The sequence below is a fragment of the Mobula hypostoma genome, chromosome 2 (genome assembly GCF_963921235.1).
Source record: "Mobula hypostoma chromosome 2, sMobHyp1.1, whole genome shotgun sequence".
Classification (NCBI taxonomy): domain Eukaryota; kingdom Metazoa; phylum Chordata; class Chondrichthyes; order Myliobatiformes; family Myliobatidae; genus Mobula; species Mobula hypostoma.
This window is the reverse complement of record NC_086098.1, coordinates 200,923,942-200,941,080: the sequence shown is the minus strand read 5'-3', so window position 1 is coordinate 200,941,080 and position 17,139 is coordinate 200,923,942. Positions and strand designations below refer to the sequence as shown.

The window sequence follows — 17,139 nt, the reverse complement described above, 5'->3', positions numbered from 1 at the left end:
CACTAGAGAGATTGAACTCAAATATTTCATTCACCTTTCTGTTATACAGCAAATAACTGACATATACGACTTATTACTCTTAAATTGCAAAATGGCTGTCGAAAGGTGAGTAATTACCTCAGCAGCAGAGTCATTTTGCACAGATTTCACAACAATGGTCTTATTTTTCTCCTCAATTTCAAACCCATAGTCGTCTTCTTCAGGAAAGATCTGTGGAAGATAAAATAACAGGTTTTCTATATGAAAACAAAAACATAAGTTAAAATAAGATAGCCAAGAAGCTTCCAGTATTAATTCTTGGCCATTGGCTTATTAATTGGCACATGTAACAAGCGGCAGTGAAAATTGGTCTTGCATGCAATCTATACAGGTCACTTTATTATTCACAACATGTTAATCCATCATTCAAAGACAAATAAGATACCTTTAAACAAGAGGACAATATGTAGAACTCCACAACTAGTAAGTTTTAGCATTTATATTTGTAATCATGTTAAATACCAAGGGGAAGATTATTCTCTGGTTTAAATACAAAATAATTATCAATCAGATCCAATTCATCTTGAAACTGAGCTTAAATACATTTTTTGCTGCACTTTTAAACTGGGAAAGATGAAAAAGAGCCTTTAAAAATGAATGGAATAGAGAAACCAAACAGGGTGGCTCACGATAAAACAATCCATTGTTTTGTGACCTCATAACAACCAACTACAAACTTCACAAATTTTTGATGTCCATGAAAGAATTCTACCCATTGCAAATTTTTAATATCTCTGACAGAACTACTTCCAAATTCCAAAAATGCTGCACTTTCCAAGATAAAAAGCCGAAAGGAGGCAATTGTACAAGTCAAGCACAGGGCAAAATCTCATAACACTTGAAAATTATTAACTCCCTTCAATACAGTTTAAACCACTAATATATAAATGATAGATAATTTTATATCTAGTACATTATGTGATGCTCAATCTGAGAATAGTACTAAACCTGCCATTATTGGTTTTGCCCTACACTCCAGGTTAATCCCAATAAATGTCTACTTATAAAAAAAAAGTTACTTCATACTTATTTGCAAGACCTTTCTCAATGCTGACCATGTTTATTAAGCTTCTTGAGAGACTATAACATTTTCATGTTGAAAGTCTTTCTTTGTCCATTTCACAACCTAAAAAAAAATCATTCAATAGCCAGACAAACTGATTGAAGGACATGATGGAAAAGCAACATCCAAATTGAACAGAACAAGTCATGTAATTTTATTTAAAATTCCTACAATATGACATCTTGCAATTTTAATTTTCATTGTTTTAATATAACTGACAATGCAAAAAATATATGGGCAACTAAACTGTGGTGGTCCTTGCATATCATGATTAACCCATAACCCAAAGTCTAAGACGGAAATTGGAAATTTCAAAGGCTTCAGTATCATGGGATTGCTTAAGTATTAAGACACAAGCTTTGCCGTTGCAATAATGGCAAAATGATTCCACTGTATGACTGTATTCATTATTAAATTACAAAATCAAATGATTTGTGATATTTTTACAAATCCAGTAAAAGGATGCAGTCAGTGAAACCCTACTGCTCAACAGGTACACTGTTCACTTAGTTGCAGATAAGAACCCTTTCAAACAGAAAAAAATTGCTGAATTCCTTAAAAAAACCTTAAAAAAACATTATTCTCCTTGTAAAATTATTTGAACCATGCTCTATTGAATGAGATGACCGACCTTTTGATGGAATTTAAACGCAAACAACAGGAATTCTGCAGATGCTGGAAATTCAAGCAACATACATCAAAGTTGCTGGTGAACGCAGCAGGCCAAGCAGCATCTATAGGAAGAGGCGCAGTCGATGTTTCAGGCCGAGACCCTTCGTCAGGAAGGGTCTCGGCCTGAAACGTCGACTGCGCCTCTTCCAATAGATGCTGCTTGGCCTGCTGTGTTCACTAGCAACTTTGATGTATGTCTTTTGATGGAATGTTAGGTTGTAATTATCTTTGAATATCTATTTACCCCTGAAAACTAATTATTTAGCAAGCCCAGTTCCACCCCCTCAAGTGAAAATTTTCTAATTCATATGACATTTCTCACTTTTAAAATAACTTCAATGAAACTTCATCTAGATGTCCTCTGTAATGAGTTTAAATAGATAAAGTTAGAGGCTTTACTTCCAAGTTAACTGTCTCAGGGAATTGTACAGTGTATCTGATAATTCAGCCAATTCATAATGGACATCACATAACCACCTATATACCTTGCAATTACAAGACAGGCATGCGAGTATCTCCCTTAGAAATTTGAGGTTCAGCGCATCACTAAACACTAACAAACTTTTTTAAGATGTCCTGTCGAAAGTATCCTGCTTGCAACATGGTCCGGTATGGCAATTCGAATGTGTAGGAACACAAGAAGCTGCAGAGTAGTGGACTCAGCCCAATACTTTTCACCTCAGAGCTCTGACTGGCCGATTGACACATCCTTCTCCAGCATCGTTATTATCTACAAGAGGTGCTGTCTCAGTAAGTTAGCATCTATCGTTTAAGATTCCCACCATACAGGACATGCTATCTTCTTGCTACCATCAGGCAGGAAGTACAGAAACATAAAGTCCAACACCATCAGGTTCAAGAAAAGCTTGAATATAGTGGAGGGGGAGGTATGGGAAATCAAATTTAATAATTGTAATAACTTATTGGCATTAATCTTCAAAGATTTTTTAAAGAAGCTTAATTATGGGCAGAGGTTCCAGGGTCATGAGTCCTCTGTTGATCAGTGCACATTTAACTCCAATATCATCTAACCACCCTGTCCACTAACTGACTGACCACTGAGTCCAGTGGTGACCATGGCAGAAACTTCAGTACCTATGTATCCAGTCCCTCCGCTTGGCAAACATTTGAATGGAATTGCTAAACCTCATTAAAAACAATACACTAGACTAAAATTTCCCCTTTATTATTTCTGTAACATTTTAAACCAACAATTTCGTGCGCTGTAAATTGTATACTTAATTTAAATACTTCTTAATACAATATTCTGTTTCAATATTTTTAAATTTCTATGATGTTCCAAACTACTTAACCAGTCAAGGATGTCATGGAAAGTAACAAGCGACCTACAGTTTGGCTCCAGTTTAGTCCTCGTATTTCACAGAGGAGGCCTAGTTATCACACGTAGTCCCATTTGCCTCATGGCACAACTCATCCCAAGTCAGACCAAGCAGGTTTTACACAGGCAACAATTCTCATCAAGAATGATCTGGTCAATTGGCATCAACGACAAATGGCAGGGTCAGTATTTGTTGGTTATCAAAATTGTCCTTGGGAAGATGATACTCCGTCACCTTTTCGAACATTGCAGACTATCTGCGGGTACTCCAAACTCGCCAGAGGAGAGGGATTTACTTCATATAGAGCTTGAACAGTGGCCAGTCGGAGTTCAGAGGCAAAAAGTAATAGTGTCTTCACTCAATTCAAGGAGAGAGCTTCGAAAATCAGCGCTTCATAGCCATTTTTTTTGGAGCTTGAACAGCAGCAAATCAAAGTTCAGGATACATTAGTACGGTCAAATTAAAGATAAGGCAGGGGTAAGCGGAGTGCGGAAGTGTTAGCGTGGGGAGACTTTTGGCTCAGGCTCAACAGGCTTGGGCGACGCAAGTATCTGGTAAACCCTTTCATGCTCATTCTTCATTTGTTAGTGTATAGTTAGGGTAGTAAGAAAAGCTCCAGGGGCCGTGATTTGTACTTTGTGTCAGATGTGGGAAATCTGGGATTCCTCCAACCCTCCCTGATAACCACACCTACTTCTGGTGCACCAAGCTGCAGCTCCTCAGAGAATGTGTTCAAGAACTAGGGCTGCAACTTGATGACCTTCAGCTCATAAGGGAAACTGAGGAGATGATAGATAAGAGCTACAGGGAGGTAGCCACCCCCAGGTTGCAGGAGGCAGGAGGCAAGAGAACGGGTGACTGTCAGGAGAGGAATGGCAAATAGGCAGCCGGTACAGAATACCGCTGTGGATGTTCCCCTCAATAACAAGTGTACCATTTTGGATACTGTTGGGGGTTGGGGGGGGGGGGGCACAGCAACTTAGTCTCTGGAACTGAATCTGGTGCTATGGCTCAGAAGGGAAGGGACCAGAGAGGGAATGTAGTGATGATAAAAGACTTCATAGTTAAAGGAGTAGATAGAAGAGTCTGTGGATGTGACAGAAGGACACAGATAATATGTGGCCTCCCAGGTGCCATTGTCAGGGACGTCTTGGATGGTGTGAACGACATTCTAAAGGGGGAGCGTGAGCAGCCAGACATCTTGGGACATATTGGTACCAATGATATAGGAAGAAAAGGAGAGGAGATACTGAAGAGAGAATTTAAGGAGCTAGGTAGAAAACTGAAAAACAGTCTCAAGTAACAATCTCTAGATTTCTGCCTGTATCATGTGCCAGTGAGGGCAAGAATAGGATGATTTGGCATATGAATGTGCAGCTGAGGAACTGGAGTAGGGGCAAGGGTTTCGGATTTACAGATCATTTTGGATTTCTCAGTATTTGAAGGCTCTGGGATGTCCATTTAGAACAGATGAGGAGGGCTTTCTTTAACCAGAGGGTGGAGAATCTATGGAATTTGTTGCCACAGGGCAGGGTACTGGGGGCATTTAAGGAGGCGTTTGATTGGTTCTTGATTAGTCAGGGTGTGAAAGGTTATGGGGAGAGGGTAAGAGGTTGGGGTTGAGAGGGAAATGGATCAGCCATAATGCAATGGCAGAACAGACTTGATGGGCCGAGTGGCCTAATTCTGCTCCAGTGTTTTAAGGTTTTATAATATAAACATATATTTACAATATAAACCCAACAACGATGACAGAATCACATATTTCCGCACCAAAATGATGTGCAACTTGGAAGAGAAGTTGGAGTTTGTGATGTACCCATTTATCTGCTGCCTTCATCACTCTTGGTGATACAGAATACAGACTTCAGTACCTGCAGTGAATTCTGTAGATGATACACACTGCAAACACCATGGTAACAGAGCACAGTTTGGGCTGCTGTGTTTCAAATGGTGCAGAGCTTTGTGTGCTGTTGGAAGTGCATCTTTTCCAGGTTGGTGTGTACTGCATCGTACTCCTGAATTACTGTATGCGTTTAAAATAGTAGAAAAGATCTAGAGTATTCAGTCTCTAGCCTCTATTTAGGTCAACTGTAAGCCTCCAGAACACTGAGTTTGGTACCCAACTACATCATGGTGATTTTACAAGGGAAGCTGATAACATTCTTGTTAGAGGCAGCAATGAATGGCACACAAGGATGCAAAAGCATAATCTAACCTGCTTCATTTTCTGAATGGGAACACAAGGAATTAAATACTACGTATTTCCTTAATATAACTTTAGAGCTGGCCATTTGCCCTTTCAGGTCCATGCTGGGTCCCAACAGAACAATCCTATCAGGACCTTTCCCTATAAACCAGCAACTTATTTCTCTCAGATACACATCAAGTTCCCTTTGAGCCTTCTGACATTCACCTATAATAAGGTGTAATTTATTATGGTTAATTCATCTACTAGCAGTTACTGCATGTTGGAACTGAAAGCAATGGAATCGATCAGAAACCTTTTGTGGTCACAGGGGATAAAGCGCAAACTCGACACTCAAGACCAAATTATGAGGCCAAAGGCAGCAGCACCAACTACCACACCCCCACTTGTGAAGAAAGGAATGCCATTAATAAATCTCACTGACTGAATGCCTGAGGAGAACTGACCTCTTGAATTCAGCACCTTTATCCATGTTTGGACCAAGGCTGCAACTTGGCTGCTTAAGAGAAGTTAATTTCTTTGAACTACACCAATTTTAATAACAAAACTGATTTTGGGTAATCAAAAACAACTCCCTAATTTAAGATATTGTTTACAAGCACAGGCAAATGGCAAGTTCTGCGGAGGAAATCAGTTCTAAATCACTGGGGACAACTTAGCTTTTCATGCCAATTTAGCAGAAATATAATTTCTCCCTGAAAAGTTCCAGGATAAGGACAAACATACTGAAACATCTATTCTTATTATACAGTTGCCAAATAATTTCTTGGTATCATACTGTACCACTAATTTCATGAATTTAAAATAATCTAGCAAATATTGAATATCTGTTAAAAGAATAATTAATGGAAATAGTTGGAATATATCACTGTCATAAATAAGTGAGGATAATGTATCTGCTCCAGAAATGCAGATAACATTTCAAATCAGATGTACTTTTCATATTGAAATACAACAAAACACTTCAAGTAATTAAGTATATTACTAACCAAATATACATGTTTATATTTTTAATAGCTTTGAACAATTTCAAAGTTGGCCACTCTGCAGGTTAAGTCTTAAAGATGTGAAGGCCAGAAAATGTGAAAACAAAATGGGACACTTTCTAATAAACTCCATTCCACACGTAATTTGTTGAATGTAACATTGCAGCCAAACGATGAAAAAAAGCTTTGTATGGTTGTAAGGGGAAACCTTCTGGCATTGGATGTTAAAGGAACAAAACTACATCAGGACAAGCATCTGTAGGGAATTCTTCATTGAAAGTGTTTATGGGTCTCCAGAATTTGTAAGGAATTATAAATAAATAATAAACTGCCCGATAACAAAATGAGAATTTAAAATGTAATTCTTAAAAGTATGCCATCAATTACATTAATACAAGCGTGATATTAGAATATTTCACTTTCCCTTGTCAAAAGCACAAAATGGCATTTTCATCGGCATCAAATATCTGCCAGTACTCTACCACCCAAACTTAAACCGTATCACCATGTTGGTTCATGAATGAAGGGTTTCACTTCTCAGCCTGATCCTAATAAACAAAAAATCAACTGATCTACCACAAAGTGAACAGGAGCAGAGGGCCATCCAAAATTTCCCATCCTTGGCACAAAAAGAATGAATGGTTACATCCATACAGTCATCCAAGTTGAAAGTAGATCCTTTAGTGCAGAGCAGGGATAAACGAGACCATTCTCTAGTCTGTGTTCCACTTTCAATTTCACCTTTACCTAGCAAGTTATTAATAGGATACCAGTTGTATTTCATAATTTAACATCCATTAGCTTAACATTTTTAGCTGACAATTATTTCCACACTCTTCCAATTAATTTATAAATCAGCAAGCTATGATCAAATCTCTATATTTATAATTTGGTCAACTGACTTAAATATTTCCATCCATAGGCTGAAGGTCATCTTGTTGAATTTTATTCTAACTTTAGCTGTCATTGACATGCTAAATACTTCCTGCAGTTTTTAGAACATCCGTTCACTTTTGCACAACTACTTTTAAGTATGTTGCTCCAGGTTCTATCTGATTAATGCATTATGAAGCACAGCAATCCATGGCTAATCCAAAATGCAAACATTATTGTCGAAATGACAACAAACATTGGAATATAAGAATAGAGGTGTATAAGATGATGAGAGGCATTGATCGTATGGATAGTCAGAGGCCGTTTTCCCAGGGCTGAATTGGCTAACACGAGACGGTGCAGTCTTAAGGTGCTTGGAAGTAGGTACAGAGGAGATGTCAGGGGTAAATTTTTTTTACGCAGAGAGTGCTGAGTGCATGGAATGGGCTGCCGGCGACGGTGGTGGAGGCAGATACGATAGGGCTTTTTAAGAGACTCCTGGATAGTTACATGGAGCTTAGAAAAACAGAGGGCTACGGGTAACCCTAGGTAACTTCTAAGGTAAGGACACGTTCGGCACAGCTTTGTGGGCCGAAGTACTGTGCTGTAGGTTTTCTATGTTTCTATGATTATCTTCGACTCAACCAAGAAAACTAATTCCACTAAGCAGTGCAGTCTGGCAACAAATCATATTTCCCAATGCAGCGGTGGTAAAGCTGGCTGACATACCACCAATTACCTTACAGCAAATTAAGACTATCCGACAGGGAAACGTTCCAATGTTGCTTTTTGCAATAGTCTGTTTCACAAAAGAGCACAAATCCTGGCGAACACAGCTTATCTGCACTGATTTCATTAACCTTTTTCACATCATCTTATCCTGAAGGCACCAAACTCTTACCCTTATATAATATAGTTTCTTATGCTTTCAAATCCACCTTGATAAAGCAATTTGCTATAATTGGATTCACAATTACAAACAGCTAAAACTATTCCGAGGAGCTAACCAAATGGAAGAGTTAAGTATAAGAAAATCCCTTGCTTTAGGGCAAAATGTAGATGATAGTTGGGGTGGGGAAATCAAATTCTTCTTGCATAACTCCCGACATTTGGATCTAAAGGGGCAAAAGTAATACTTCTCCTTGTGGCTTTGGTGCCAAAGCAGCATTGGATGTTTTAGGGTCAGGGGGTAAGGTGTTACAGGTCATACAAATAACCAAAAATATGCAAGAGAAATCATTCATGATGCAGACTTAATTAAAAATCAAGATGAATTGCAAAAGGTTTGAAATAAAATCAGATAAGCAGGCTAATCCTTGCGAGCCATTCTCATAATTGTAGAAAGTGATCAGAATCAGAATCAAGTTTATTATCACCAGCATGTGACGTGAAATTTGTTAACTTAGCAGCAGCAGTTCAATGCAATACATAATCTAGCAGAGAAAAAAATAATAAAATATAATAATAAATAAACAAATCAATTACATACATTGAATAGGTTTTTTAAACGTGCAAAATAAAACCAGAAATACTGTGTATTTTAAAAAATGAGGAGGTGTCCAAAGTTGTATGAACTTTACAAGTTAAAGTTCATATAACCAGAAATAAAACATGAAGTATTTACAGGTTAACCTCCTAAACAATTACTTAATCTATGCAAAGCATTTTGTTCAATTGTTTGCAATCCATCATCTGCAATATTTGGATAGCAGAATGGAAAATTCTCCCAATCTAATCCAAAAACAATCATTTATCTTCTTACCAGAAGGGATTTAACAAGTATGTTTTCAACCAATCTGAAGTCATTGCGCAGCTGTTTGTTTTTGGAGCTGCTCCCTTCCATTTCTTCATCAGGATAAAAGCGAAAAAACTGGGATTCATCCTTAAATTCACTTTTCTCTAACACTATTGGAATGAAAAATTAAAACTGAATATTAATAATGCAGTGGACATAATTAACAGACTTCAGCTCTTCAAATTATCACTACAAAGCTTAAAATTCAGATTTCGATAAAACTCAAGAATTCACCTTAATAAGTTTTGTCTGTATGTAATCAAGAACAGCAATAAAATTATACTTTGATAAAAAAAACTATTAACTGTAAATTAAACAGAGGACATAAGTCTTTTAGTCCAGTTCAAAATATGAAAGTGATATTCTTCCCTAACTCAATGTCTGAACTAATCCCTATATTGGCAACTATCAAATATGAAATGAGATTTCAACAAAAAAAAATGTAATGATACTTGCTGATGGAAGCACCAATTAACTAGGCAACATAATCTTGAGAAGGGTTTGAAGTACGCAGTTCTATCCCATAAGGATTCACCCAAACTAAGAGTTGTCATCCTTTAGTCACAGGTCTAAAACCCAGAATAATCAATGTAGGATATTTTCCATTTAGCTACAAACTGTCAAAGTGAAAGCAATTTGTCATCACCTTTTCAAAAACCATGAGGAATGAGTAGTACATTCTAGCCTTGCTGCAAAACTCATATCTCTTAAATAAAAATATTATTACAAAAAATTATCAATATGAACACGTGGTTTTAAATTCTCAGTTACACCAGGGGAGAGGTTTTCAGTGCAACTTCTCAAAGCACAATTTCTCGTGTGTTCCTAGCTAAATGCTTAAATTAAACAGAAGTTTGCTACCCACTTTTAAGTGGAAGAGCATAAGGATATGACACAAACCGCTTTGCCCACATTCCACCCTACTGACAGACAACAAATAGGGAAGTCTACAGAGAAGTGACGTGATCCAAGTATTTGATGGGGAGTAGGGGGAGGGATGGTGTTAAAGTCCCCTAATTATAAAATATAATGTCCAAAAAGAAAAAAGAGAACTGTGAGACACTCCGAAACATGACTGTCAAGTTAATTATGATGAACTCCCATTCACACTGAAAACACATTTGTTGAAAAATTCTTTTGTTTCTTTGATTGATTACCGTGATGCATGAAGCCATTATTACACAATCCAACACCGAGCGTGACCGCTTCCTCTCTAGTCTGGCAGTCGCCCTAGCAACAAAATGACATTTTTATATCCAAAGAGATTTCTTTTTAAACCAACAGTTTGCAACTGCAAATCTAAGTTGAACAAGTGCACTCGCTTCATCGTAAAGAATAATCTTAAAAGACTGCAAAGATCTGTGCTGTTCTGTTGAAACAGTAAATGCAGTGCTTTGTTAGTGTTTATTGATGACGGTTCTGTTGAAACAGTACTCAAACTATGCTTACATACAGTAGAAGGCAGAAGGACAAAGAAATGCATCTGGAAGCAATTATCTAAAGTTCAAATACAACCATGATACTTGCCATAAACAAATGATTTCAAACAGCTGACTTACATTTTGGTTGCTGATGCAAAATTTATTTTTGAACAGTAGTACCTAGAATTATCCACAAGTAGTCCTTCTCTTGGACATAAGGTCATTAGGAGATTGTATGAAATGAAAGATACACTGCCAATTTACAGGTTAATTGTAGAATGAAGTCCAAGAATACATTCTGGCTGAGTAACTGAAATCACAAAGATATCTCAAAGCTATTTAAAAAATAATCATTAACTTCGAGCAATGAACGTCACAGGATTCCTATAACTTGAGAATGTCACAAAATATTACATTTTTAGATTGCTGTTTCAGTTGTAACATCCCTTCCAAAAGATAGTGCAGAACTATATTACATCTGACACCATCTCTTTTGCACAATGCTCTGTAACAAAGCAGCCAAAAATACAACTGAGTGCACTGCTATGTGGTTAAGCTAAAGTTCACTTATTCCCCAAGTAGACAGTACATGGTGAAGCCTCCATGTGTGCAGATGCTTCGGCTCATCTAGGACTAAGTAAAAGTTAATAGCTTATTGAAAGAAATTTAAATGCCTCCAGAAAATACAGAAACACGTTAGCATGAGCTTTCATTGTTGTTTCACATTTCCAGATGCAAGTCATTGCACTGGAAGCTCCTGACCAGAAGAGACGAAATGAAAATGTGCAGTTATTCTGGACTCCCCAGAAACCTTAATTCCGTTTATAATAATGGCTCTACTTTCCCATTCTTTTTGGAGCAACCAAATGACCAACCTGTGTGAAGTTTGAAAGATAAAGATTTCTAATACATATAACTACCAATCGACACCCTAAGGATGCCATGGTGGTACTGCAGTTGGCACGACACTATTACAGCACAGGGCACTCCAGAGTTCAGAGATCAATTCCTAAAGTAGTCTCTGTGCATCCTCCTGACGGAATGCGTGGGTTTTCTCCAGGTTCTCTGGTTTCCTCCCACAGTCCAAAGATGAGTTGGGTGGGAAAATTGGTAAATTGTCCCTTGATTAGGTTCGAGTTAATTGGGAGTTGCTGGGGCTACATGGCTCAAAGGGCCAGAAGGGCCTACAGATGAATGGATAAATTAATAAATAAAGCTCCGAGGTCAGACTGGTAACAGGCAAAGTGAACGTAGACCAGCCTTGAACTTTTCCTACTTTCAGCAAAGTGAAGTAGTGGCACCAAGTTAGAGCCATGAACTGTCCTGCAAGTACTGCATACCTGTGGTTTTCAGAATACATTCACTGGTAGGACAGATCACTAAATTATAGGAAATTATGATGCCACAAAAATGCAAAAAAACAGGCAGTTCATCTGGTCATTTTTGAGAGGTAATTTCCTTATATCTATCCAGTATTTGCCTCCACCCTACCACAATGACGTTACCCAGCTGCTAACTATCAAGTTATTGCATCGGAATATTGACAGAAACTTTGCAGATGAGCTGCCACTTGACAGCAATGGAAGAACAAAATTAATTCCTCCAACAAACAAACAACACCATCTCTACCTCAGTGTAAACAGCAAAATTGTTTTTTGGACAATTTTGGACTTTCTCCTTCAAGATTCCCCTCTACTTGTCTCACTTGGGAAAGGTTAAACAGCCTAGGATCGTGTCTGCTGGAGTTTAGTGGAGTGCATGGAAGCTCGATGGAAACAAAGGACCCCCGAGAGTTCTTAACAGTATGGACATGGAGAGCTTGTTTCCGGTGTTAGGAGCTCAAGTCAGTGTTAACTGTTTAAAAAAAAATATGGTAAACTATTTAAAACAGGGATGAGATAAATTTTTTTCTTGAGGGTTGCACATCTTTGGAACTTTCAAAGGACAGTGAGAACAGAGTCTTTGAACATTTGAGGCCAGGATAAGTTCTTTGATATGCAAAGGGGTGAAAGGTTACTAGAGGGAATCAAAAATTTAATTAGCCATGAATTTGAGATTGGGATTTGAATCCAGTTTCAAGTTCATACACAGCTCAAAATATTTTCAGACTTCTTCACTGTATTTCCAATGCAGGGGTGATTTCTCATCTTTCAACAGCTGGTATTTATTGTAAGATTTTAAAGTAGAAAGAAAATGATTATGACAAGTGTGAATAAAACACATTGTTATCTGAACTATTTCTTACCTGTACTAGAAGCCAATCAATCAGCTTGCTTGCCGGTACCACAGATTTGTATGTTTTCAAATGGTGATCTCTGTCTCTACATTTAATAAAGTAATTTTATTTGCAAACATTGGCAATGCTATTGAAATTATTAAACTTAATTCTAAAGTTTAAGAATTCATTTTGTACAAGGTGCAACTATACTCCTCACATTAACAGAACAAAACAAGCACTTCAGAACTTAATAGCAAATACCAATAAATACACTAATTGAATGGGGTTCCATTAATGCTCTGTCAATAAAAGATCAAGTTCACAAGTGACCCAAAATCCTCAGTCCTGTAAATCTCAATGTGCTTTTCACGCTTGCAAAAAAGTCTATCCTGACTCATCCTGAGCATTAGGACTAATCTACAAGAACCTTTCTGGGAACTTGAACAGTACTCAAAGTGCAGAGCCACCACTATTAAATCTCCCAATTTCCCAGAAGGTCAAAATAAAAGTTTGCTTTTGATGGAAAGGAAGTTAAAGAGGTAATGCCAATAATGCACCAGTAATAGCATCTCTTCCATCTTCAACAATTGGTGAAGAGTGTTCACAACCTACAATGCTTTAAATAGAAACAGACAGTGCACATTACTTGGTCTTAGGTGCCCCTTATCCACTCAGTCCTGATTAATTCTGCTATTAATTTAATGTAATTAAGATTAATAACAGATGTGTTCTCCCAAACTGCTGCAACACTTTGAATAAAGTATTTTAAAATGAATGCTAAATAAAGAATCAAAGTAAACTTCAGGTGTAAATTGGATAGGAAATTAGATACACTGCATTAGATAAAATCGTGAGCAAGATTAGTTTTATAAACTGCAGAATACTAAGTAGTGTAATATTAACAAGAACAATAGATAGCACAGTGAATTAGCTGCATTAAGTAGTTCAAATAATATATGACTGCTTGCAAAACACAAGAGAGCCAGACAGCATCTGTGGAAGGAAATAGACAGTTGACACTTCAGGTTGAGACTCTTCACCTGGACTGAGAGAACAGAGGGGAGATAGCCAGTATAGTCAGAGGTGAGAGGGAAGGGCTGGGAAGTCATAAGTGGGTCCGGGTGCATAGGAACTGATTGACAGATCATCCCCTCCTCACTTGGACCCACATATAGCTTGTCAGCACTTTTCCAACCCACTCCTCAATGTCTGTATACAGGCCATCTCCCCTCTCTTCTTTCAATCCAAACAAGATGCTGCCTGAACTGTCGAGTTCCTCATCCAGCTCCTTTTTTACCCCTGCAAATTCCAGTGTGTGCAATCTCATGTGTGACAACGCATCATGCAGCTACAAGAAAACTGTGTCAAAATTGGAAATTAATGTAGATTTCATAAAGAAATTGGACAAGTTATTTTGCAATAGATCTAAACAGATTATGAAATTGGAAAAAAGTAACCAACAAAATCCTAAAACCTCCATTTGAAATGCTTTGTCAGTCAGATGTTGAAAAGCCAATCCTTTATAAAGATGGCCTTATTGTTTACTCAACCTTACCCCTCTACAAAATTTAAAAAAAACTCACTTTACCACTGGTGTGAAGAGACAGTGTAATCGACAGTACAACCTTATGCCCTGTCAAGAGGAAAACAAAAATCAGGAAAAACTTTGGCATCACGTCACTAACAAAAGTCCACACTCTTCATTCAAGTTAAGCCAGTTGGCCAATGCTTTGTGTCACTCTTCATCTCACATGCAATCAGAATTGGCTAAGAAAATCAAACTGAACACAATGCTTTCTGGGTAATGGAGAACAGTACCTTAGATAAAATATCTTCCATCTCACTTCGAGGCTTGTAGGTTCCATCATCATACCGAAACCTGTAGAGTACCATCTCATTTTTGAAATGGTGTTTATCTGAAACTGAAGCATTAAAGTATTCATTAGAGAAGCCAGGACTAGGATACTGTCTTTGACTTATTCATCCCAAAATAACTTACAATTTTACTAAGACTGATAAGTTCTTGGAAGTACCAAACAAACTTTGACCGATGCAAACTTTGCCATTCCCAAGTAAAATGTGTGGAAATTCTAACTTGACGATATGTTGAGGTGAGAGGTGATGGTTTTTTTTTTAATTGGACCAATAAAGAGGCTGCTTACTGAACAGGTAATTGGAGTTCTAAGAGATTAATGAAGGAGCCAAGGGTACATGCACCCACAGATTAAAAAGAACCGGCCAAGCACAATGTTTCATTTCTAGAGGAACAGGGTTAAAAGCAGAAGTTTGTTAAACTTCTATGGAAGTTTGGTTAAACCACATTTGGAACATTGTGTAAAATGCTGGTCAGCATATAAGGTGTAAGATTTAGAAGAACTAGGTGGTGCAGTAAGGCTTCAAAAAAAGCAGAAGTATAAAACAGAGAACTGACTCAGGCTGAGATTTTTCACTCTGAAAAGCAGAAGACTGGTACTGAACTATTCAAGATTTCTGAAATATTATGGAAAATGATGAAAATTATAAAATAGATGATTTTTCCATTTATGGGGGGTCCAAAATGAGAGGTAGATATTGATGAATCCAATGGGAACTCAGGAAAAACTACTCTATTCAAGGAGTGAAAACAATATTTTTCACATTACCCCATGAGCAACTGAGGAGAAAAACATATACACAAGTAGGAGCAAAGGAAGCACTTGAAATAATGGGACTTGTTGCTGGTTTGGTTTTGACTGTGTCAAACCTAAAAGCCTGAAATGACCAGTTTATCTCAATACTATTTCAAAATATACTCCATACTCAGAAGCATATTACACAGAATAATTACACCAACATTTTCATAAAATTAATTTATCCCCCTAATTTAACATTAAAATGTCATCTGTTATAATTTTATCATTATCTTAAACATTCAGAGGATACTGAAAGACTGCAACTAGCATCTGTGTAATAGCCTCTAAAAACCTTTAAGTTAAGCAACAGTTTTATGGGACTAAGGCAATAGAAATTTGCAACTCAGTTCTCCACATTAACATTTGATCCAGCATTAACTCCAATTTTAATCTGAGTTTGGTAGATAATTGTTAACTAAAAGTATTAGATGTATCCATGATCCATGCTTGTTCGGACTCAGCTCACAAATCAGCCTGACCTCAATGAAGATCACATTAGGCTTTTATTCCAAAACAGCTGATTCCTGTTCCCTTACAACCACATGAATAAAGATCTTCCTTCACACAGAGATGCAAGATCCCAAATTAACTCGGATATATTACAGCATTTTGCAACTGTAACCTGGAGATTTATGAGGAGCTGCAGGCTAAAAAAAAACAATTAAAATAACACTTCATAATCTGCAGTCTGTGGGCGTTCATCTCTCATTCTACCACTAGAATCAAGCCAGGAACACGACTCAATAAAGAACAGAGGAAAATACATCAGGAAGCACAATCATTGAAACCCAAAGAAGTAATATCACAGGAGCCATTACCAAGCTAGATGGCAGAAACACATGCGATGGAAGGCTAGCACAATTGCACAGCTTTGAAACTCCGTTTCAGAGCCCAAATATAGACAAAAGCACCGAATGTGTGCATGCACAGAAAATTCACAGACACCTTTGTGGCACCAGGAACACAGGGCGCAATGTGACAAGGTATACCAACCGCATCCAATTACAAATCCAACCTACACATCAATGACCACGATGCCCCCCTTCCTCATAGGCTGAATGCCTTCCATGCACGATTTGGCTGATTGAATGATGTGGCACTGAGGAAAGCCCCCTGAGGAACAAACACGTTCCCTGGCCGCAGCCAGGGTAAGGACGATCCAAGGCCGGGATAAACCTGTGCAAAGCTGCGGGGCTGGACAACATACCTGGTCAGGTACTGAGGGGCTGTGCGGCCCAGCTAACAGAAGTCTTAACGGACATCCCTAATCTCTCTTTGAAGCAGTCCACTGTCCCAGCAGGCTTCAGGCAGACACCCTCATCAAGAGAGTGATGGTAACTGGCCTAAACAATTACCAACCAGTGGCACTGACTTCAACAATCAGAAAGTGCTTTCAGCAGCTGGCAATGGATCGTATAAAATCCCACATTCCAGCTACATTGGACCCTTTCCAGTTCACCTTTTGTTCAGACCAGTCCACTGATCATATCATAGCTAAGCTTTCCATTCCACCCTGTCCCACTTAGAAGATGATGCCTCTTACACCAGGATGTTGTTCATCAACTTCAGCTAGGCATTTAACATGATCATCCGTCAGAGACTGGAGCGTAAGTTGTCCTCGTTGGGGCTCAATACCCTCTCTGTAACTGGATCGAGAGCACCTTGGCAGAAAGACCCCAGTCAATCCCGTTTGGCATCTACCTTAACTTCCATCAGGTTGAGAAATGGTGCTCCCCAGGGATGTCTGCTCAGCCCACTGCCGTTCAAGCGGCTGACTCAGAAATGCACTGTCAGACCCAGCTCAAACCACATCAAGTTCACTAATAATATTACAGAGGTTGGCCTCATCAG

At 38.1% G+C, this 17,139-nt stretch overlaps 1 protein-coding gene across 2 annotated transcripts in view; it reads right to left on the bottom strand.

The window, feature by feature from the left end:
- Window positions 1-17,139, bottom strand: part of prex1 (phosphatidylinositol-3,4,5-trisphosphate-dependent Rac exchange factor 1) — a 209,860-nt gene that overhangs the window by 75,392 nt on the left and 117,329 nt on the right. For both annotated transcript variants that reach the window (XM_063041400.1, XM_063041401.1), the window contains exons 12-17: window positions 14,435-14,538; window positions 14,200-14,249; window positions 12,644-12,719; window positions 10,135-10,207; window positions 8,945-9,087; window positions 118-210 (exon numbers count right to left, since the gene is read on the bottom strand). In XM_063041400.1, the coding sequence (XP_062897470.1) occupies window positions 118-210; window positions 8,945-9,087; window positions 10,135-10,207; window positions 12,644-12,719; window positions 14,200-14,249; window positions 14,435-14,538 (539 nt within the window). The remainder of the gene's footprint in view (window positions 1-117; window positions 211-8,944; window positions 9,088-10,134; window positions 10,208-12,643; window positions 12,720-14,199; window positions 14,250-14,434; window positions 14,539-17,139) is intronic.